Consider the following 23,147-nt stretch of genomic DNA (forward strand, 5'->3'; position numbering starts at 1 on the left):
AAGCTGGATGAAATAGAAGCAGCGATGACTCCTCTTGCGAAAACCCTGATGAGCAAAATTGAAGACATGGTTCTCCCCCTTTTTGCTGTAATCTATGGACAAGTGTTGGCACTTTTGTATTTTGAAAACAGATTCGCAACTTTGTTTTGTTAAACAAATTCACAATTTCATTTCATTTGATTGAACTTGCTTTCTTCCCTTTTTGCATTCGAGAAAAAAGGTTTATGCAATCCGAACCCTTCCGTTTGTTAAGACCGTAGGGCCCGAGGTGTATAAGAGGAAAACTTCGATTATGCTGGTGAGCAAAGTTACCATAGCCGTCGGGGCATGGGTTTTTTGAAGTCTGACTAGACACGCTCGGTTATTTGTTCCCACAAACCTTGCCACTAGCCTTAACATGAGGAAGAGGTCTGACGAAGTGACTATTTTGAAAAAAAGAGTGGGTATTTATACCTTTATTAGCCCCCGAGCGAGATCCGACCCCTTGCGGTTGCTAGGGTCGAATGTCACTGGAGACCAAGAGAGGGTAGCGAAACTACTCTTGTATTCGCACTTACCCCATCCTTAGGATTTTAGCTATCGTTCTATGACTGTGCGTTCAGTCTCATTGCAAGTTCGACCTTCCCTGAGCCCCCGCACATGGCGGGGATTCGGTCAAGGGTCGGCTCATTTTTGTGACTGTCGCCCCATCCATGGTTTATGCAACTAAAGGGGTTGAGATGACGTCACTTGCCTTGATGGCTCGAGTGACGCGCTTGATGAGCTCGCTAACGGGGGCTGTTCAAACGGAATCCGGTCCTATCGCCCGTGACAGGGTTGGCAAAGCCCTTGGGTGGCATTCTGTTGCTCCTTAACCCACCTTCCAACAGATTCTCCCTCAATGGGGATTCTATGGGCTCGGCTAGAGGCCAGATTGAACGAGAAGGTTGAGATAACCCTATCCGCCTCTATGCGGGTCGGGCGAAGGCCGCGGAGGCTCATCTACATTTTCTCCCCTGGCTCTTGTTCGACGTGAGGCGGCCTCAGGCCTTTCATAGGCCGGCCTTCGAACCTCGATCTCTTGATCTAGGATCAGGCGGCTCGAGCCCCCAAGTCCCTTAGGGTCTGATAGGGGTCAACCGTGTTTCACGCATCACCCCATCCTTGGTTTCTACAACCAGAGGGGCTAAGCTAACAACACTTGTCTCGATGGCTTGATTGTTGCGCTCAATGAGCTCGCTTACGGGTATGTTTGAGTGGAATTCGGGTCCGTCATCCGCTGACGAGGTCAGCAGAGCCCTCATATGGCATTCCACTATTTCTTAACCAACCTCCTGGCAGATGCCTGAGCCATTCGATAGGCTCAGGTGGCCCATTGGCCTCTCCTCGATGGAGATTCTGTGGGTTTGGCTCGAGGTTAGAATCAAACGAGAAAGGATGAGATGTCCCTATCCGCTTCTAAGCGGCATCGGGCAAGGTCACTGGGGCTCATCTCGGTTTTTCTCCCTTGGCTCTATTTGATGCAAGGTGGCCTTGAACCCTTCGTGGGCCATCCCTTGAACCTCGGTCAGTTGTCGCTCGTATCGAATGAGGTGACTACCGCTTCATGACGCGACGCGAAGCATTGAGATGCAGCAATCACATATGCAACGCTTGGATATATGGAATGAATGTACGACATAATGGAAATGAAAGCGAGGGTCGGTGATGTTACCTTGGAGGCATGTGTGATGGGAAGCTCTTACGTTTATGATGGGGCTGGCATAACCTGCACGAGCATCGCAATTTTTTGTTCCTATCTCTCGGCAGCGATCCGAGCCGTTCGATCGACTTGGGTGACCTGACAACTTCTCCTTGAAGGAGATTTCATAGGTAGACCCCTCCGAACCCATCTCGAGAAGGCAAATGCTAAAGCTTAGGGTGTGGGGACAAAGAATTTGATTATGCTGGTGAACAAAAATGTTGTAGCCACTAGGGCGTAGGGTCTAGCGGTTCGTCCAGTTTTACTCAAAGTTTACACCCACACACCGCGCCTCCGGTTTTTAAACATAAGGAGGGGTTGGGTGAAGAGAATGTCTCAATGAGTAGACACTCTTGGCAGCCCCCGAGCGATGTCCGTGCCCCTACCGTTGCTGGGGTCGAAGGCTCGGTAATAAAATTGACACGTAAAGTAAGTAAATAAGGGTGCTTATCTTTCGATGGCTATTCGTTTGGCATTTGCCTAGGCTGTCCGATTAACCTAGGAGGCCCATTGGTCTCCCCTTGATGGAGGTTCCGTCGTTGGGTCCTTCCAGGTCCTGCCTGGGGAAGCGAAGAGCCGCCTGCATGCGGGCGTGCCTTGTTTCTCGCGCCTGACATGCGGTAGTGGCAGGCCATGCCTAGGCCACATCCTATTTGACCAGGCACCGTCTCATCGAGCAGGGTGCGTCCCGTCGGTCAAGATGCATCCCCTCAAATTCCCAACGGCATCGAATTCCCATCTGCATTGAATAGGGGAAGGGAGAGGGTTTTTCGCCCCAACCCCTTGCCTTTCTCTGACTGCTGCATCTCCTCCTTAAATAGGGGGAGGTAGAGGGTTCTCGTCCCATTCCTCTGCCTATTCTTCAGCTGCTTCCTCTCCTCCTTCCTTCTCGTCGAGTGCATTCGTGCGTTACGACGATTCCTAAGTGAGAGAGGGTAATGCAAGGGAGGGGAGAACTCATAGATCCGTTCGTGAATCCGGAGCGTGATGTCAAGCTAGAGGTCATCCAACATAGATGGGATGGTGCTGGCTGCCTTTGCCGAGAAGGGGCCGCTTCTGCTAAAGGAGGCGCACTGGAGGGTGTTGCGTGTTGTTGGCTTTGTCATAGTCTACGAGGCCTTCGTTGGGATGGAGCCGTATGTAGGCTTCTTCCGGCGAATCTTCTCTGGGCGAGCCTTGTCAGTGGGGAAGCCACCCAGGACTGCGCTGATGGGGGCTTTCTCCCTTGCAGCTGCTCAGATCGGCCAGTTCATCAAGTTCGATGAGACATCGGAGACATCTCACTAGCCATGGTGGCCATACTTCGGCAGACAGCATCCCTATCTAGGTGCCATTGTCAGGGTTGCAGCTGATCACAATGGCGTAGTCCTTGGATGCCCCGATGAAGGCACCACGATCACTAACATGGTGCTCAATGTTGTAGATGATGGCACCCTTAGGGATCCTGCAGAGCGGTAGGATGTTGCCGATGGAGAGCGTGGCGCGGCGGCCGTAGTAGCATTTAGAGTAGAACAAGTCAGCAAATGTAATCATTTTAAGTTGTGGGGGAGCCCCAGTGTGGATAGTTTTTTGCATTGATGAATACATCAGTCCCTTTTCATGATGAAATCACTTTGTAAGCGATGAATTTGTGCAAAAATGAACAAGTTCTCGAATTTTGTTACGGCAAACAGCTTTTTAGCTCTTCTCCCTCTTTTTACAAAAAGAGGTTTAGTGCCTTCCGACCCTTCCCATAGTTAAGGTCACAAAAGCTCGGAGTGCGGGTGAGCCAATTCTGATTATGCTAGAGAGCAAAGAGACCATAGCTGCTAGGGCATAGGTGCCTCACAGTCCGCCCAGTTTTACTTAGAGCTTGTTCCTGAACTTCTAGCTCTTAGGATTTATCGTGAGAAAGGAGGGCAGACAAAGAGAATGTTTGTAGGATAAGTGTACTCATACCAGCCCTCGAGTGAGGCCTGACCCCTCGCACTTGTAGGGGTTGGATGTCACAAAAGATCGGGGATTTTAATGACAAAACTAATAAGAGAAAGTATGTGTTTATTTAGTGGTAAAAACGACGTAGCTGTTTGATGTTCTAGGCATTGGTGAAGACCTTGTCGTTGATGGTTTTTAGCTTATAGGCGCCTGGCTAGAGTACTTCCACAATAACAAACGGCCCCTCCCAGGGTAGGGAGACCTTGTGGTGGTCCTTGTTGCTCTGCACGAGGCGGAGAACCAGGTCTCCAACATTGAAGGCTCGATCCCACACCCATCGGCTGTGGTACCATCGCAACGCCTGCTGGTTCTTGGCTGAGCAAAGGAGGGTGACATCGTGAGCTTCGTCCAGCTGGTCCATGGCATCTTCGTGGGATGCCTTGGCTCCCTATTCATCATATGTCTTGATTCTTGGTGCTCTATAGTCGAGGTCGATTGGGAGGACGGCCTTGGAACCATAGATCATGAAGAAAGGCGTGTAGCCAGTGGCTCGGCTAGGAGTTGTCCTTAGGCTCTAGAGTACCGTGGGGAGCTCAACGACCCACCGTGCGCCGAACTTGTTCAACCGGTTGAAGATCCTAGGCTTGAGGCCTTATAGGACCCTACCATTTGCGCGCTCGACCTGCCCGTTCGTTCGGGGGTGCGCGACGGCGGCCCAATCAACCCAGATGTGGTATTCATCATAGAATCGAAGGAACTTTTTTCTAGTGAACAACGATGTCAAGGAAGAATAGTATGGCTTGCTCGGACTTAATCGCGGAGATCAGCTAAGCTTCTATCCATTTCATGATCTTGTCTATGGTGACAAGCAAGTGTGTGTATCCTCCAGGCGCCTTTTTGAGAGGTCCAAGCAGATCGAGCCCCCAGACCATGAGAGGCCATGTGATGGGGATCATCTAGAGTGCCTGGGCCAGGAGGTGAGTTTACCGAGCATAGTACTAACACCCTTCATAGGTGCGTATGATCTGCTCAGCATCGACTACTGTAGTGGGCTAGTAGAAGCCCTGTTGGAATGTGTTTCCAACTAAGGTTCTAGGCGTGGCATGGTGACTACAGATGCCACCATGGATATCACTAAACAAGCACTTCCCTTGCTCGATGGGGATGTAGAGCTGTAGGATCCTGGTGTGGCTTCATTTGTAGAGTTTGCCCTCTACAAGAACGAATGACTTGGTGCGACGTGCGAGCCATCGAGCTTCCGTCTTGTCAATCGATAGCGTGTCACGAAGGAGGTAGTCAAGGTAGAGTGTTCTCCAGTCGACCAGAGGGTCAGGCTCTATCGCTGGATCCTCTTCAAGCTCCATGACCTTGGGGCTAGATGGAGCCATCGGTTGGTTAGCCCTCGAGGCTGGATTAGACGGGCCATCATTGGCCTGCTCCGACCCTTCGTAGTGCACTAAGGGCTCATGTTGGTTGCTGGCGAAAACACCTGTTGGCACCGGCTCTCGGTCAGATGCCGCCTTTGCAAGCGCGTCAGCCACCTCATTGAGGCGCCTCGAGATGTGATTGAGCTTGAGGCCGTCGAATCTGTCCTCCAGCCATCGGACTTCCCGGTAGTATGCAACCATCTTGGCGTTGTGATAGCTTGACTCCTTCATGACTTGGTTGACAACCAGCTGAGAGTCGCCCCGGACGTCAAGGCGTCAGATGCCCAACTCAATGGCGATGCGTAGGCCATTGATGAGTGCTTCATACTCAGCCACATTATTGGATGAGGGGAAATGGAGACGAACCATGTACCTCATGCGTACCCTAAGGGGTGACACGAAGACCAGCCCTATGCTGGCGCCCTTCTTCATTAGCGATCCATCAAAGTACATCATCTAGTACTCTTGACCAACGACCGTCGGTGGCATTTGGACCTCAGTCCATTCCGCGATGAAGTCTGCCAACACCTGGGACTTGATAGCTGTTCAGGAGGCATACGTGATGCCCTGGTCCATCAACTCGAGTGCCCATTTTGTGGTTCTTCCCATGGCGTCCTGGCTTTGGACGACCTCACTGAGGGGGAACGACGTCATGATCGTCACTAGGTGTGACTCGAAGTAGTGGCGTAGCTTCCTCTTGGTGATGAGGACGGCATATAGGAGCTTCTAGATTTGGGAGTAGCGGGTCTTAGAGTCAGATAGTACCTCACTGGTGAAGTACATAGGGCACTGCACCTTGAGGGCATGCCCCTCTTCTTCCCATTCCACTACTAGGGCAGCTCTAACCACTTGTGTGGTGGCCGCTATGTATAATAGAAGGGATTCCCCATCGGATGGGGGAACCAAGATTGGAGCCTTTGTCAGAAGCAGTTTGACCATGTCAAGTGCCTCCTGGGCCTTGGATGTCCATTCAAAGCGGTCGGTTTTCTTCAAGAGTCGATAAAGGGGGAGATCTCATTCACCGTGGTGTGAGATGAATCGGCTGAGTGTGGCGAGGCACCCTGTGACTTGCTGAACCCCCTTTATATCCTAAATCAGGCCCATCCTTATGATGGCTGATATTTTCTTCGGGTTGGCTTCATTGTCGTGCTCAGAGACGATGAAGCCAAGCAGCATACCCCTCGGGACCCCAAAAACATAGTTCTTGGGATTGAGTTTGATGCCATTTGCTCAGAGTTTTGTAAAGGTCTGCTCAAGATCGGTAACGAGGTGGTTAGCCTGTTTGGACTTGACCATGATGTCATCAACGTAGGCCTCAATGGTCCACTCGATGAGGTCCCCGAAGCATTTGAGCATGCAACACTAGTATGTGGCCCTAGCGTTCTTCAGACTGAACGGCATTGAGACATAGCAGAACGATCCAAAGGGGGTAATGAAAGATGTCACGAGCTGGTTAGACTCTTTCATCGTGATCTGATGGTAGTCGGAATACGCATCAAGGGAGCAGAGGGTTTCACACCCAAAGGTCTATGCGAGGCAAAGGAAATGGATCCTTTGGGCATGCCTTGTTGAGACCTGTATAGTCAACACACATCCTCCATTTCCCGCTCTTCTTTCATACAAGGATGGGGTTGGCTAACCACTCTGGGTGGTATACTTCTTTGATGAATCCAGCCACCGAGAGCTTTGCTATCTCCTCACCGATGGCCCGGTGTTTCTCCTTGTCGAAGTGGTGCAGGCATTGTTTCACCATCTTGAAGCCTGGTTAGATCTTCAAGGTATGCTCGACGACTTCCCTCGAGATGCCTCGCATGTCTGAGGGTTTCCACGCGAAGATGTCTCAGTTAGCACAGAGGAAGCCGACGAGCGTGCCTTCCTATTCAGAGGAAAGCGTGGTACCAACGTGAACCGTTTTACCCTCAATGCTCTTGGGGTCTATGAGGACTTCTTTGGAGCCCTCTGTAGGCCCGAACGACCCGGTCGACTTCTTGGCGTCGGGCGCTTCTTCGATGACCTCCTCCTTGAGGGCGACGAGCTCCTTGGAGGTGATGATTGTTGCAGCATGACCGCAACACTCAACCTCGCACTCATGGGCATGCTGGAAGGAGGTGCCAATGGTGATGACCCCATGGGGGCCTGGTATTTTTAGCTTGAGGTATGTATAGTTAGGGATAGCCATGAACTTTGCGTAGCATGGACATCTTAGGATGGTGTGGAAGGTTCTGGGAAACCCAACCACCTCGAAGGTGAGGGTTTCGGTCCTATAATTGAACTGATCCCCGAAGGTAACGGGCAGATCGATCTGCCCAAGTGGCATGGCTTGCTTTCTGGGCACGATGTCGTGGAAAGGTGCTCGGGTCAGGCGGAGGCGTGTTTGGTAGATGCCCATTTCGTCGAGTGTCTTTGCATACATGATGTTGAGGCCACTGCCTCCATCCATCAGTACTTTGGTGAGCCGCTTCGGGCCGATGATCGGTTTGACCATGAGCGGATATCTCCTCGGATGTGGGATGCTCTCCGGATGGTCGGTCCGATCGAAGGTTCTGGCGGACTCTGACCACCGGAGGAAGGGAGGTGTGGTAGCTCGGCCATATAGACCTCACAACGCGTGACCTTCTGACGATGTTTGGAGTCGTAGGTCGCTGATCCTCTAAAGATCATAAGGCAACCATCCGGCATCAGAAAGCCATTGTCCTTCTCCTCAGCATCGTCCGTGGTGGGGGCAGGGTCCTTTCCGTGCCCCCCTTTGTTGGAGCCTCCGGACAAGAACCGCCGCATGAGGTTGTAGTCCTTGAACAGATGCTTAACTAGGAAGGCATGGTTCGGGCATGGCCCCTCGAGTAATTTTTCAAAATGGTTTGGAGTGCCCTCCGTGGGCTTCCGACCACCCTTGCGGTCAGCAGCGGTCACGAGCGAGTCCTCGCGCCGTTGCTTCTTGTTCTTTCTTTTGACAGAATGATTAGAGGTGCCTTCGCTGGCACCCTCGTCCTGCCTTGCCATGCCCTCGAGACGATCGAAGATTGCTTCGACCACTTCTTCTCCTAAGGAGTGGCTGGTGACGATGTCCAGGAGTTCCTTGGTGGTTCGCAGGCCCTTGCATCCCAGCTTATGAACCAGAGACTCACAGGTAGTCCCAGACAGGAAAGCTCCTATGACGTCAGCGTCGGCGACGTTAGGTAGCTCGTTGCACTGCCAGGAGAAGCACTGGATGTACCCATGGAGAGTCTCACTGGCCTTCTAATGGCAGTTTTTGAGGTCCCATGGGTTCCCAGGGCGCTTGTATGTGCCCTAGAAGTTTCCCACAAAGATCTCCCTTAGATCCGCCCAACTCTGGATTGCGTTGCATGGTAGCTGTTCCAACCATGCTCGTGTCGAATCGGCTAAGAACAGTGGAAGGTTGCGGATAATGAAGTCATCATTATCCGTATCACCGGCTTGGCAGGCAAGCCAATAGTCTTTGAGCCATAGTCTGAGGTTTGTTTCCCCAGAATACTTCACGATATTGGTAGGTGGTCGGTACCTTGGCGGGAAAGCAGCATTGAGGATGTGCCAGTCGAAGGCCTGAGGGCCTGGTAGGCTAGGGCTCGGACTTCGGTCCTCGCTGTTGTTGTAGCATCTGCCACGACGAGGATGATAGCCGTGGTGGGCTCCCTCTTTTGGATCATCGTGGGTACGCCTACGAGCATCGAGAGTGCTACGTGCGTCGTGGTTATGGCTGAGACGCTGATGCACCGAGACCGCGGCACGCTGCCTGCCGCCCAGTGGTGACTGGTGGACCAACGCATCCCTATTGGGATGCCCGGAGGATGTGTGTTGGTGGCGTCAAGCTCGCGTCGCTGAGACAACGAGCTTTCTGCCTGCTGCATCGCCGCACGCTCGAGCAGCGTGTGAATCTCGTGGTGGGCCCGACGATCCTCGGGTGTCGCAACGGCGATGTTCTGGCTCGCTCGGCGAAGCGAGGAAGGGCTTCATCATCGGCAATGATCCTTCGATTTACGTCATGGGTCAAGGCGCGCACGCCCACCGTCTCCATGGCGTTCGATCTCCCGATCGAGCTCCGTGCATTCCTGCACAAGCTGGAGTCGCGCTTCCTCGATCTCCCGCTGTCGGGCTTTCCGCTGCTCTACCCCCATGCAAGGTGGGGCCGCTGTCTCCCCTTTGGTTTGGTCACCGAGGTTGCCCGTCGGGGTAGCCTCCTCCGTGGGGACGCTTTCGACGTGTCCCTTGGGGGTACCCATCATGAAGCATTCCCGAAAGGGGTGATGGCTCCCCCTGCTGAATTCAGAGCCATAGGACAACCCTGGCTCCTCTATGAGGAGGTTGTGGAGAGATTCCGTGATGTGTTCGATTACCCCCACGAACTCGTTGTTCGTGAGCGGCAGGACCATGCGTCGTGCCACAAGGTGGCTAACGGTCGCCGCAGCGTTGCGGAGACCAAACAAAAGCGCTGTCGGGGCGCTCTGTATGTGGTGTTCCAGAGAGAGGGATCATCCTCTAGAAAACCGCGCCATGTCGTTTGCGTCGAAAAGGGTGAGGCGGCGCTGGTCCTCCCTAGACTGTTGGGGTCCAAGGGAGACACCGAGCTGGTGCTCAAGCCTCTCACAGTTAAGGCCGATGGAGGGGAGAGAGTGGATGGCGGCGTGAGCCAATGCCAACTCTCCCCCCACCGTGATGATGAAGTCCAGGTCACCGAAGCGCACGTGTGCGCCCGGGGCCCAGTTGATTCCGTGGCTAGCCATCCGTGGCCTGATGTTAATGTCGGAACGCGCAAAGGTCCCCTACCTAGCGTGCCAACTATCGGTGTTTCGAGTAAACACCAACTAGTAAATTTATATTTGTTGCACGTTAGGCCCAGATGGTGTGCTAAAAGACATGAGGTTTATACTGGTTCGGACAGAATGTCCCTACATCTAGTCTGCTGCTGTTGCTCGTGTTATTAACACTGAAAGGTTCATAGTTGGGGGTACAAACGGTCGAGAGAGGGACAGGTCCTAAGTCTCTGATGGAAAGGTCGAACGAGTACTGAGAGCTCGGTTGCTGCTCAGCTATGTGTAATGTGGTGCGTGGTGTGTTGAATTGATCCGTCCCTTTAGTGGGGTGCCCTGCCTTCCCTTTTATAGATCAAGGGTGAGCAGGGGTTACAGATGGGAGAAAGAAGAAAAACCAGAGGCCAAGAAGGTCCTTTGAAGGTGCCGTGTCTTCCTTTTTCTCTGAGCCAGCCCCGCTGACATGGCAGACGGTGCCAGGGATAGCACGTTCGCTGATCTTGATAGGGATGTGCTCTAGCTTCTTTCAGCAAGTGGTCACGTCCCATCCTGCCCCGGCGGGCGTCGCGACGCACCACGGTGCCGAGCTGCGACCCTACGGGGAGCAGACGGGGAAGTGACCAACCCTTAGGGGCTAGGCGAGGCGCAGCCAACCTACGGTCGTATGGGCAAGAAGTGTAGTTGCGTTCTTGTCTATTCGAAACCATCAACGTTTGATGGTTATTAGCTCCACCTCTTTGGGTACCCCAGTATTTGGTCCCCGACAATAAATATCTCTTATATGCCTATATTAATTTACTCAGTTTTCTTTTCCTACCTGTTTTGACCCCTTTTTTCACATATCTTGAAATTTTCAAATCTTTGCAGTTTTAAATGAAAAATATAACAGATAAGATTCTGAATGCATGTGTATGGCATCTCAATATCACATGTATGATTTTATTTCTCCTGATTGTCATTGTGTACCTGTACAAGTTTTACTGAAGGTAGAACATTCCACCATATCAATGTTCGTGTATGTCAGTGCACTTTGTCGTTGCGGATTATGTTGTCTGAATTTTCAGTTGCAGTTTTCCTTATTGTTGTTTAATAGACATGGTTCTATACTCTACGAGTTCCCCCAAACTTCCCTTGCAGCTGACTTCCTTACTATGCAACCTCAAATGCTTTTCGTTTAGGTTTAGCAGCTTTTATCTGAGGCGGCCTTTTTAGAACATTATTACCTTCACACAGCTGTGATGTCTCGTACAAAGTAGAAATTATCCTTCACCTTCCCCCTGAAGACCTGAAGTTCAGCAAATCACTGTAATTTGTGCCAGTATGCTTCACGATTTGACAATAAAATGGGAACCAAATTCTTACTGTAACTCGAGGAAAATGACCTTATCTCCCTGTTCTAGCCTTTTGTCTTCATTATTATGCTCTCAGTGGCATATGGCTGGTCAGTGTGTGTCTGGTCATCTGGTGCATGTTGGTGTTAATGTGTGTAGACAGTAGTGGTGGTGGTGTATATTTGGGTACCTTTCTTCTTTAGTGAATTGACATGTAGCTCTCATAGAGGGGGAAAAACTCAAGAAACATGCTGCAAGAACAGTAAAATGTAGCACATATTGCTTTATGGATTTAATTTAACAAATACAAATAATGGTCAAGGTGGGGAGCATCCCCACCTGATCTTTTTTATGAATGTGTTCCCTGCCAACAAAATGTTATTAAAATCACAAGTTCATATAAAGATAATTTTATAGTAATACCCTTTTAAAGATTTAAGAAGATATAGTCTATTTAGTTGGTATACAGAATTACAAATATGTTAACTGCATGGGAGATAAGAGAAACTTCCATTTCTACATGTTGATGTCTTAAATGTTAATAAGCTTCTGAGATTTGCTAACTAATAATCATATAATTTAATTTTAGTTCATACACTGTTCCATGAAAATTAAGTTACTACAAACAGCAAATGATAGTTTTGGAACATTAAATAAATTATTCATTAAAAAACATAAAATAAATTATATAGGGATGTTCACCGTAGTATTTTCTGTTGTTTGGAGAAATTTTTAATTTTAGATCAATATTGCTTAAGATGTTCAGTTTTATACTCCCTCCACACGGACTAGTATATATGTGGGGAACTTCAACACACTGGAACTGATTGAAAGAGCTAGATACAATATAATGCAGTTAGAAAGGTCCATAACTTCATTTGGGTTTGACTTACTTAATTTACTTTATATATATTGCTGTCTTCTGTAACTGTTGTTCTTGAGGTTGTTGTGAGTGCGTCCGAACTAATGTTGTATCCTACTTCTGATTTAGTTAGTTGACCTGTTGAAACAAGTGCTTTCACATGTAGAAAAAGGAACCATCTTTAGCTAGTCTATGCATATGTATGGTATATATCGTGTATAAATATTACACTATGCTTTCTTGTAGGACATGAAGGTGCTATGGTAAATGTTACGTTAGTGAATATAATCGTACCATTCTTTATCATACATATATATTGTTGTAGTGTTGTGTATATTGTTTAGTTATTCATGCTTACAGTAATCTACTTCCAGTTTTAAATTGTTATTTCCACCTTTTCACAGTATGGATAAAATTCTTGAACGGTATGAGAGCTACTCCTATGCAGAAAAGGTTCTCATTTCAGCAGAATTTGATACTCAGGTAAATTCAATTTCCTTTAGCAACATATGAAGCTGTTTTGTAACTTCATTCAATATAATAGGCTCTAATTGATTCATTACTATAGCTTTTTAGCTTTTGTTCATCAGAAAATTTCTCCAGTTCCTGTCAAGTTGGACCAGAACAATGTTTTCAAGTCGTCCGATTATTAATCGTCCTAATCGGTCCCTGCTTACTGATTAGGGGTACCGTCGACTTGTACAAGTCGTCCGATTAATCGTGATTAATCGTTCTAGTCGGTCCCGTGGCGACTAGGTTCGACTGGACGACTTGAAAACATTGGACCAAAAGTACGATTTTTCATGCTGATCAAGTTGTACTGAACATACATATCTGTGTGGTCTTGATAGGATGATTTTTAGTGGTAGTGTTTTTGTTGGTCATGGTTGTTTCTTGAGTTAAAAAGGCGTGAATCTGACGATCAGTACCTAGGGATGTTGGTGTGGGTGTATTGTATGAGTTTTTTACCCTCCTTTTCTTTTTAATATGAAAGATACACAACTCTCCCGTGTTAGAGAAGGAATAAAAATGATCCCTGCTGCTTCATTACTTGTTTTGCCAAACAATTAACTTTTAGCTCCCTTACATAGATATGCCATCCACACAATAAATCCGAAACCAATAGGCGCTTTGTGCGGAGAATCCAAGAATCTGAGGTCAGAGAGGCGTTGAAAAGGATGAAAGGATGTAAGGCGATAGGACCGGATGGTATCCCAATCGAGGTGTGGAGATGCCTCGAGGACATAGCTATAGTATGGCTAACCAAGCTGTTCAACCATATTTTTTGATCGAACAAGATGTCTGACGAGTGGAGGAGAAGTATATTGGTACCGATCTACAAGAATAAAGGGGATATTCAAAGTTGTACTAATTACCGAGGAATTAAGTTGATGAGCCATACTATGAAGCTATGGGAGAGAGTTATCGAGCATCGCTTGAGAGCAATAACGTGGGTCTCTATGAACCAATTTGGTTTCATGCCCGGAAGGCCAACCATGGAAGCCATTTTCTTAATAAGACAAGTTACAGAGCGGTATAGGGAGAAGAAGAAGGATCTACACATGGTTTTTATTGATTTGGAGAAGGCTTATGATAAAATAGAAAGGAATGTTATGTGGTGGGTTTTGGACAAACATAAAGTCCCAACAAAGTACGTCGGGCTCATTAAGGACATGTACGTTGTGACTAGTGTTCGAACAAGTGATGGAAACACGGATGACTTCCCAATTAGGATAGGACTACATCAAGGGTCAGCTTTGAGCCCTTATCTGTTTGCCTTAGTGATGGATGAGGTCATAAGGAACATCCCTTGGTGTATGCTTTTCGCGGACGATGTAGTGCTCGTTGATGAAAGCTAGATAGGAGTGAATCAGAAACTGGAGTTATCGCGGGAGACTTTGGAGTCCAAAGGTTTTAGACTCATTAGAACTAAAACTGAGTATATAAGATGTGACTTCGGCACTCCTACTCGGGATGAGGAAGATGTTTGTTTGGAAAGTCAAGTAGTGCCTAGGAAGGATACCATTCGATATTTAGGATCAATGCTACAGAGAGACGGGAATATTGATGAAGATGTTAGCCATAGAATCAAACCGGAACACGTTCATTTTGCAGCTTTCAATTCTTAGAATATATGCTAAAAAGGTAAACTGGTTCAAGTTTCCAATAACAAGGCACTGTTGCACAAAATATGCTGTAATTGCTGTAGTGCATCCAAATCCCTCCAGTCTCTAATACATGACGTTCGGGCAACATTAGTACGATGCTAGGACATCAAAATTAGTAAAATTTGTACTAATTTTGTTCTAACATCATCATGCATTAGTAACCGGAAGGAATTGCAATTTTATCCAGCCCCTACATTTTTTACATGGTATATATTGGCCTTTTGAAACCACAAAGCTCATATATATGTCAGTTTTGGATAATAAACTTCACTGTTAGAATCTGATACCCCCGTTATGTGCAGTAACCCTCGGATCTTCGAAAGGATATTGCGATTATAACACAATCTTGCACCGTATTAAGAACGATGTAGTTGAATCGCGTAGAAAACCTTAGATGACGATCAAGCAACCACGACAAAAGATTAGGATTTGGCGAGGCTGGCCGCAAATTCTATAAGCACACCTTCAAAAGAGTACAAGTGATTGTCGCTCTCTCAACAACCCTATGAGTCACCATACAACACTTCACTACTAGCCACATTTCAAAGAAAATTAATAGATTTAGCAACTAGATATGTTTCTGACATTTAGCAGCCTGTCAGATCTCTTGAATATTTTGTTTGGTTGTCCAAAAGATAAGTTTGTGGAACACTGATCCTCTTCCTCTCCTCCCATCCCCAATCATCTTCCCCACATATACTCATATGTCATACCAACTAACTGGTCTCAATGCTACTGTTGTTAACTTGGTTACCATAAAACTACTAGAGCTATCTTGGGAAAGGACATTAACTATTAATACAGGTTCTGGGTCAAAAACTCTACTACAGACTTCAGGTCCATTTCTAGTAAACTCAATATGATGGTAACAATGTTATCAAGTCGTCCAACTAATCGCGATCAGTCAAGCTACTCGGTGCCATGGTGATTGGCTATGCACTACGATTAGTCACAATTAGTCGGACTGATTGGTGCCATGACAACTAGGATCGATTAGACGATATGATAACATTAGGTGGTAAAGCCATAAAAAGTATACCCCCATCACCAATTCGGATTTACTAAGATCAGACCATATAACTTGACAGCATTTTTCTATTGAGAATATTTGACACCCCAAAATGTCATTCATGAAGTGTATCAGACAGTCCAAAGAATATCTCAGTATCATTTTATTCATATTGTAATGTTTGTGAGGTGAAAGCAATTTAATGGTTCGTAAAAGTAGGGATTGTAGGCTTAATATGCTCTTTGTATTAAGAGAAATATGCATTTACAGATCCTGAACACCAATAGTATGTGATACCAGTATGTATAGGAGTTTAGGACAGTTTCTGGAAGCACAGGAAACAATATATCCAAATGTATTATATGTTGTCAACTGTTTTCTCACCATTTTCTTATAATAATCCATGGAGCTTTCTCATATTTTTTTACTAAATATGGTACTAGTCCTAGTTATGAGCAGTAATAAATTATGTTTTAAATTAGTACTCCCTCCATTTCCGTTCTAGCTTTTTTTTTAATATACATACCTTTTGCAAAGCACTAGATATATATTGTGTCTAGGTACATTATAAAAACTATGTATCTAGAAAAGTCAATACGACTTACAATATGGAATAGAGGGAATACAAAGAATACTGTACTGCAGGGCAGTCCTTGGTTCACGTAACTATCCCCGGTTATTATGTTGAGTGTCTCCTTCAATTTTTTATATACTGAATCAATAGCATTCCTTTTCATGATACTGGCCCATATTAAATAACATAAATCTTCTTTGCTTTGTGTAGGGCAACTGGTGCCACGAATATAGAAAACTAAAGGCGAAGATCGAGGCAATACAGAAATGTCAAAAGTAATTTGTAGTGTTTAGTTACTGAAAATATGTAATATGCCCTGTTGAAGATAAATATGACCAAGACTTGTGTATCCTGCAGGCACCTCATGGGAGAGGATCTTGAAACTTTGAATCTCAAAGAGCTCCAGCAACTAGAGCAGCAGCTGGAGAGTTCACTGAAACATATCAGAACCAGGAAGGTAGTGTGATCATATATATTAGACTTCATGCATTACTTGTGGTGCCTACTAGGCCACTGACAGCCATGCGCTCTGCATGTTGGAAAGCTAACAAGTAAATATTCATGGCATGTGCAGAGCCAGCTTATGGTCGAGTCAATTTCAGAGCTCCAAAGGAAGGTAAATTGTTGAGCTCGCTAAAAGTTTGGTAGTTCAAACTTCCTTTTTAAGAATTGTATGATTTCTTTAGCTGCCCATTAGATGGACATGGTTTGTTGCAAGTATTGACTACATTGGTTGCCTTGTTACATCCACAAAATATTCCTGCTCTTGCGCTGTGCTGAGTGTTGGCATGCGCTGCCATTGTTACCGCAGGAGAAGTCACTGCAGGAGGAGAACAAGGTTCTGCAGAAGGAGGTAGGCAGACCGCAGACGCTGCTGCTACTCAACACGTCGCCTCATCGATGCTCAGCTGGCCCTCTGTTTTCTCATGAAGCAAATTAAATTTACAGAAAGCGTTACTCCTGCCTGCAGCTCGCGGAGAAGCAGAAAGCCCAGCGGCAGCAAGTGCATCGGGACCAAACTCAACAGCAGACCAGTTCGTCTTTCTCGTCCTTCATGATAAGGGAAGCTGCCCCAACAACAAATATCAGGTAGATCACATTCACATCGCGCTACAATCCCAAATTAGTGAGGTGACCTCATTTTCGGGTAAAGATTTAAGTGAGGTTGGGCTTAGCTAAACCCCATTTTTTAAAAAAAAATACATTTGTGCATTTTTAAAATTAGTGAAAAAATGTAGATTCTTGTAGAACATGGGCAATGTTGACAGTTGACACACAATGTTCATTTATGAGCCACAAAGAAAAAGATTGTGAAATGATACTCGTTTTTTTTTCTTCACAGAAAGTATGTGGTCAATTTTTTTTCTACAAATTTTCGTGTGTCAATAATTAATCATCCATCTAGATGTATGCATTTCTTTTTTATAAATTTTAGAATTGCAGTTTTTATCTTGTAAATTTCCAAAACAGTAGCCGTACGCCTATACTCAACCAGGTTACACCTAGGGCCAATTTCCTGCCTCTGCTGACATTTCAGGAAGCAACTGACAAGAAAAATGACCGTCCGGTTTTTGCAGCATCTTCCCTGTGGCAGCAGGTGGGAGAGTGGTGGAAGCGGCAGCAGCGCAGCCGCAGGCTCGCGTTGGACTGCCACCATGGATGCTTAGCCACCTGAGCAGCTGAAGGTTTCTTTTCACCATCGTGGTGTGGTAGCCCAAAATTCAGCAACTCGCTTCTCCGCCTGGTGCAGTATCGTCGTGATCGCGAGAAGCAGCAGTAGTGGTCTACCGTATTGTTTACCACCATATATAAGTAGCAAATCTGCAGTGTGTATATTTTGTTCACCGTTTCCGCTGGTCGGTCGCATGAGTACTTTACGCATGTAATCTAATATATGTGCAGCATCGAATATTCCATTTCCATGACCATAACACGTGCCGGTTTGTGGTAGTTTCGAGTCTCACATAATACGTACACATTCATATCACAGTGGCCTTATCCTTTGCATCAAGTTTCTTTTCTACAGAATACAGCTTTGTAGTCGTTTCCCTTTATGCATCAAATTCCATATCTTTGTTGGTCGTTCCAAATTACGCAGGTGCATATGTAACAACAATAGAGAGGAATGCATCCGATTTAATTGCGATGTTCTGATGTCTCCTAGGCGCCTTTTACTACAAAAATGCAGATAACTGAAAACCAGAGGACGATACCATTCTGTCGGATAAATTAATAAAGATGGTCTTAAAAAAGAATGATCTTTCTGCCATCGGTCATGTACAACCGTTTCGCCACCATAAATTGAGGTGTTTACCATCCCAGGTCATAGCTGACACGAATGCCTACCGAACCCAACCCAACCCGCCCCCACCCCCCCAAAAAAAGCGTCACATCTAAGTATTTAACACAAGCTAAAGCCACTTCTAAGAACGGTAATAAACATCCTCTGAACTCTGTACCTTGACACTACAGATTAAAAGGAGGATGCCACTAAGGCATGTGTAAAAAAGAGACTGAGTTGGGATGGCTATTAGGATAACCGAGGTAGCTTCTCCTTCAGCCGCGAAATGAACTTAAATGTCTCCTCTGCTCTTACTTGTTGATAAATATCATTTCTTGATACCCTGTCCGGATGGAATTTCAGAAGAGCTTGCTTGAAGGCTTTAACCTGAAAAGGATAAGTAATCTCATCAAATTAACTATTATGTTACAGATATTCCTAAATCTCTTCTATGTCCCGAGCAGAAAGCTTATATATTAGTCTCTGGGAAAAAAATGAGCTCCCTGAATAAGAACACAGGTTTATGAAATAAAGGTAGCTACTGATCTTCACTTATACAGAGTTATTGCCTTATTGGCTTAGTCTCACTCCCTCTGTTCCAAATTATATGCTTTTTGGCTTTTCCAGATACATAGATTTTACTTTTTTTTTTACAAGTCATAAGGACCTATAGTTATGGGATGAAGGGAGTACCGAAGTACTGTCATTACCCTTATCTGTTCTATTTTTCTTAAAGACTACTTGCAGAATCTAGTCCTGCGAAGTTGATATACAGTTGCTGTATATGTACATATTCATCTGCCTGCAATTGCAGAAGCTACCCATAGCTGTTCATAAAACTCACACACTTGGGGTTTTACTTTTATATGGTTAAAAGAGACAAGGGCCAACAGTGTTTGTACTAGGCAAAACGTACACAAACAATATGACAAAAAAGAAGCTAGCAGCAATTTTTTTTTTTTACTTTTTATGGTTAAAAGAGACAAGGACCAACAGTGCTTGTACTAGGCAAAACATACACAATCAATATGACAAAAAAGAAGCTAGCAGCAAATAATTTTTCTTATAACCAGCAAGTGATGGGTTGAGTGTATCCATAAGAACAGGGCATACCTCACCACCTTCAACAGAGATGCCTAGCGCATGCAATATTGAAGTCATATCCCAATGTCTCCTTTCCAAATCTTCCAGTTCCTTTCTGACTACACCCCGATACTGCTCCTTAAGCTGTATAGCTTCTTCATTCTACAGGAAGAAAGAAAAGTTAAGTGCCATAAATGCCAAAGAAATATGAAGATTTACAATGAATTCTACTAGCATAACACTGGATACTGGTAGAACGAGAGACCTTTCTCTGTGATTCACGGACTTCTTGCAATCTTTGCTTTTGTCTCTTCTCCATGTCAAGAGAGCGTTGAGCTTCAGCTTTCTTTCTCTTTCGCAATTTCTTTGCTTCCTCAGCCTACACAATGTTTTTCAACAAACAAACATCATGAGTTGTGACAGATCCAAACAAATTAGTTGTCGGGGACCAATACTAGGGTACCGAAGAGGAGCTAATGGTCATCAACATTGATTCATCCGAGCAGTCAAGAGCGCGACTACAGCTCCAACCGACCCCCAGATGCGCAGGCTCCGTCTCGCCCGACCTCTGGGGGCGGGCTCCGCCTCGCCCGACCTCTGGGTCGGGGCCCCCGCCTCACTCGACCTCTGGGTCGAGGGCTCCGTTTCGCCCGACCCCTCAGGCGCAGCTCCTGACGGAAGCCCGTACCGCCGCCAACCACTACGGGCCAGAAAGTACAATCCCAGGTCAAACTTCTGGCATCGTGCAGGGAACAGGCACATCTCAACATGACCCGTGCCCGCGACATGTCACTCCAGGGAACTCACATCACCAACAGTGACAGACGCGTGGTCACTATGCCGCCTACTCCCTGTACGGCCGCTGACCAGCACGCTGGTTCGCCACGTCGCCCGCCGGGACGGCATGGGACGTCACGACCCGCTGACAACGTCGGGGCGTGGCATCAGCGGCGAACAGGCGCCCGGCGTGGAGCCGTCCCTGTCACCATCTACAGTGTCGGCGGGACCCGCATAAAGGAGAAGAAAGGCTCGGCGGTCCTGGAAGCCTTCCTCTCCTTGGCTCTTCTCCCTCTCTCTCTGTAACCTGCTCTTCCCCTTCGTCTATAAAAGGGGAAGCAGGACACCCCAGGAGAGAGGACAACGGTTCACCACTCTACACGGCTGTAGACATCAAAACACACGCCCTAACACGCCTTAGGAGCACACACACATCAGAGACTTGGGACATGCCCTCTCTCGCTCGTTTGTAACCCCTACTACAAACTTTCAGTACTAGTAACTCGAGCAGCAGCGACGAACTAGACGTAGGGACTTTCTGCCCGAACCAGTATAAACCTCGTGTCATCTAAGCGCACCATCCGAGCCAGCCGCGCAATACTAGAAATTTACTAGTTTGTAACTCGAAACACCGACATTACTAGTCTTAGTCTGATAGCTACTTTGATTATCACTCCCTTCGTCCAAAATAAACCAATTCCTAGAATCACCCTAAGTCAAACTACCTCAAATTTGACCAACTTTATAGGAAAGGGGAACAATACCATTGACACCAAATAAGCAAATTATGAAAATATATTTCATATATCTAGCGATACTAATTTGCTGTCATAAATATTGGAGCTCTTTTTCCTATAAATTTGGTCAAACTTAAAATAGTTTGACTTAGGACAACTCTAGTTGATTTAAATTGATTTAACTTGGAACGGAGGGAGCATCTTTTTTATTAAAAAATAAGTCTAAACTTAGGCAGGCATTAGCCTGCCAGAACTGAAATCACATTGAATACAGAATGCTGGATGCTATGTTCCCAAATTATGCATGGCATCACATATTTCTAGTATATAGTTTAACATCAATTCAAAGTAGCAAAATACTGTACCTGTATTTGTAATTGCTGCTGTCTGGATGCCCACTCCTCCTCTGCTGCCCGCTTGTACTCAACAGATTCTTTGTGTTTTTCACGTTCACCAATCACTGACACAAATCGCCCTAAGTCCTCGGGATCTTGAAGCAAATCCTTACCCCTGACAGGACCATTATCTTGAGCAGAATAAATATTTGTGTTATAGGAAGCTTCAGGTGGTGACTGATCCTTTTGTGAATATACATCTTCAGGTATTTTCTCATCAATCTTTTCAGGAGTACTGACAGAAATTGGAGGACTTCCATCTTTCCTGTCCGTTGACGAGATCCCAGAAAAAACCCTATTTGCAGAGGCAAAGTTATAGGCAGAGTTTTCATCTGGCCGAGGCGATTGAACCCCTTCTGAAGCTTTTTCAGAACCAACCACTGAACATTCCTTGACATTTGGCACTGAAGACTGGTCATGGTCATCCTTTGACCTGCCGGTATTATTTTGCACATCTTCGGCATTTGGCACAGAAGGACCATTGACACCCTTTGCATTGCCAGCACTACTTGGAGCATGCCCAGGGCCTTCCTTTGTACCGCCACAACTATTTTGAGAGTCATACTTGCTTGCAGCACTGTAAAACCAAGACATACTCTCATCTGGATGGCGTTCGGCACCAAAGAGATGCTCAGAGTTTTTACCTGGCTGTGTCTCCACCCCAGCACATGATGTGAATGCAGTAGCCCCAGCATCCTTACACTCATGGACATCATGAGGCGGCTTTTTTCTGGAAGCAGCCGTCTCCCACATCTTACGGGCTGTACCAGTGTCATCGAGAATCTCACAATCAGAGCTGCCATCATCAGTGTCAGAGTCCCATCCTCCGGTAAGATCGCTCTCAGAGCTGTCGGACATGGAATCCAACCCATATCTGTTCCCTGGAGAACCCCGACCCGGTGTCGTCGCTGCTGGAGACCCAGAAGCACGGGACATGCTGGGACCTGCTTTATCGCCTCCTGTACCATCTTTGTCGTCTTCATCATCATCTATGTTGATCACGTTACTGGAGGAGCGGTTCCCTTTCCTGGCTTGAGACCCAGGTCCCGCCGCAGAAGCTGATACTCCAGCAGCTGCGCCGTCGATTATGAGAACCTCCGAGTCGGAGGTATCGTCAGTATCATCGTCCTCATCGCTGAGCACCACGGTGCGAGGCGCGGACTTCTGCGCGGGGAAGACCCGCGTCCACCGCGTCCGGCTGAGCCCGTTTTGAGGGGTGAAGCGGAACCGCCCCCACGACATGGCTAGCACGGCCCGGAGACGATCGCCGCTGCAGGCTGGCGGCTATAGCATGCCGACACCCGCGACAACCTCAGGGTTCCACGGCGATCCTGCAGGGAAAACGGCAAGCTTGTAGATTCAATCGAACGCGATGACGGAAATGCGCAATCAGGAACCCTAATTCGCAGGAATGGGCGTGGGACGGCGTTGAAACAGAGGGGACTTACCGTGGTAGCGACGCCGGCGGTGAGATTCGGGGAGGGATTGAATCTGGAACCCAAGAAACCGAGGCGGGCTCCCCGCCGCCTGCTCGATTTGGGAAAGAGGGAGGAGGAGTTCGGAGTTGGTGGGGCGTGGACGCGAGGCGACGCGACCAAGCCGAGGAGGCGGTGGAGAGCAAGGAAGGGGATCGATGGAGCACGAGCCGCAGGATGGAAAATCCGCCTCTTTTTTTGATTTGGGACTTGGGATTTGGACTTTTGGTGATCGAGCCGTTTCAACTTTCTAGTAGCAGTACTTGCGAGAGCAGCGGGGGAGGAAGGCGGGACTGCGGGGGAGACGGAAAGGTTGCCATTGCCCAAGCCGCGCGGCGAAATCCAGCACGGCTCTTCCTCGAATTTTCCCCACTCCGCACGCGAGCGGTTTCGTCGCCTCCGCGCCCGCGTGCGGCCGGGTGGGGTGGTGTGGTGTGGTGTGTGTGCCCGCTGGGCCGCGGAGCACGGTCGCCTGTCTGGCTACCTGTGAAGCGGATGGGCTGGGCCTGGGCTCATGCGGTCACGCCTGTGGACGTCAGTTTCACGCACAGTTGCACAGCAAGTTACGCGATGTGGTTTCTCAAAAAAAAAAAAAAAAACAGTTACGCGAAATTCCCGCCCAAAAAGA

General features: G+C 47.2%; 2 protein-coding genes across 3 annotated transcripts in view; one reads left to right on the forward strand and one right to left on the reverse strand.

The window, feature by feature from the left end:
- LOC136517663 (MADS-box transcription factor 14-like) overlaps positions 1-17,758 on the forward strand; it is a 32,515-nt gene extending 14,757 nt beyond the window's left edge. Inside the window, exons 2-8 of one of the 2 annotated variants that reach the window (XM_066511297.1) lie at positions 12,425-12,503; positions 15,982-16,046; positions 16,129-16,228; positions 16,346-16,387; positions 16,583-16,624; positions 16,720-16,860; positions 17,349-17,758. In XM_066511297.1, coding sequence (XP_066367394.1) covers positions 12,425-12,503; positions 15,982-16,046; positions 16,129-16,228; positions 16,346-16,387; positions 16,583-16,624; positions 16,720-16,860; positions 17,349-17,438 — 559 coding nt within the window. In that variant the 3' untranslated portion in view covers positions 17,439-17,758. The remainder of the gene's footprint in view (positions 1-12,424; positions 12,504-15,981; positions 16,047-16,128; positions 16,229-16,345; positions 16,388-16,582; positions 16,625-16,719; positions 16,861-17,348) is intronic. The other variant, XM_066511304.1, reaches the window with a different exon arrangement.
- Positions 17,759-18,119: 361 nt separating this feature from the next.
- On the reverse strand, positions 18,120-22,899 carry LOC136517658 (uncharacterized). Its single transcript, XM_066511286.1, has 5 exons — positions 22,493-22,899; positions 21,015-22,375; positions 19,401-19,514; positions 19,166-19,297; positions 18,120-18,439 (listed from the first exon to the last, which is right to left on the reverse strand). Exons 2-5 carry the CDS (start codon positions 22,284-22,286, stop codon positions 18,302-18,304), a joined length of 1,656 nt encoding a protein of 551 aa, XP_066367383.1. The 5' UTR covers positions 22,287-22,375; positions 22,493-22,899; the 3' UTR covers positions 18,120-18,301.
- Between the last annotated feature and the right edge of the window lie 248 nt (positions 22,900-23,147).

This window comes from Miscanthus floridulus, chromosome 2 (assembly GCF_019320115.1).
Source record: "Miscanthus floridulus cultivar M001 chromosome 2, ASM1932011v1, whole genome shotgun sequence".
Lineage (NCBI taxonomy): Eukaryota > Viridiplantae > Streptophyta > Magnoliopsida > Poales > Poaceae > Miscanthus > Miscanthus floridulus.

What these genes read in the sequence shown, in the direction of transcription:
- LOC136517658 (XM_066511286.1), bottom strand. Translation starts at nt 22,286, where the DNA reads ATGTCGTGGGGGCGGTTCCGCTTCACCCCTCAAAACGGGCTCAGCCGG. An exon ending in AGCAGCAATTACAAATACAG is followed by an intron (nt 19,515 to 21,014) that starts GTACAGTATTTT and finishes AACATTGTGTAG; the next exon opens with GCTGAGGAAGCAAAGAAATT. An exon ending in TCCGTGAATCACAGAGAAAG is followed by an intron (nt 19,298 to 19,400) that starts GTCTCTCGTTCT and finishes TTCTTCCTGTAG; the next exon opens with AATGAAGAAGCTATACAGCT.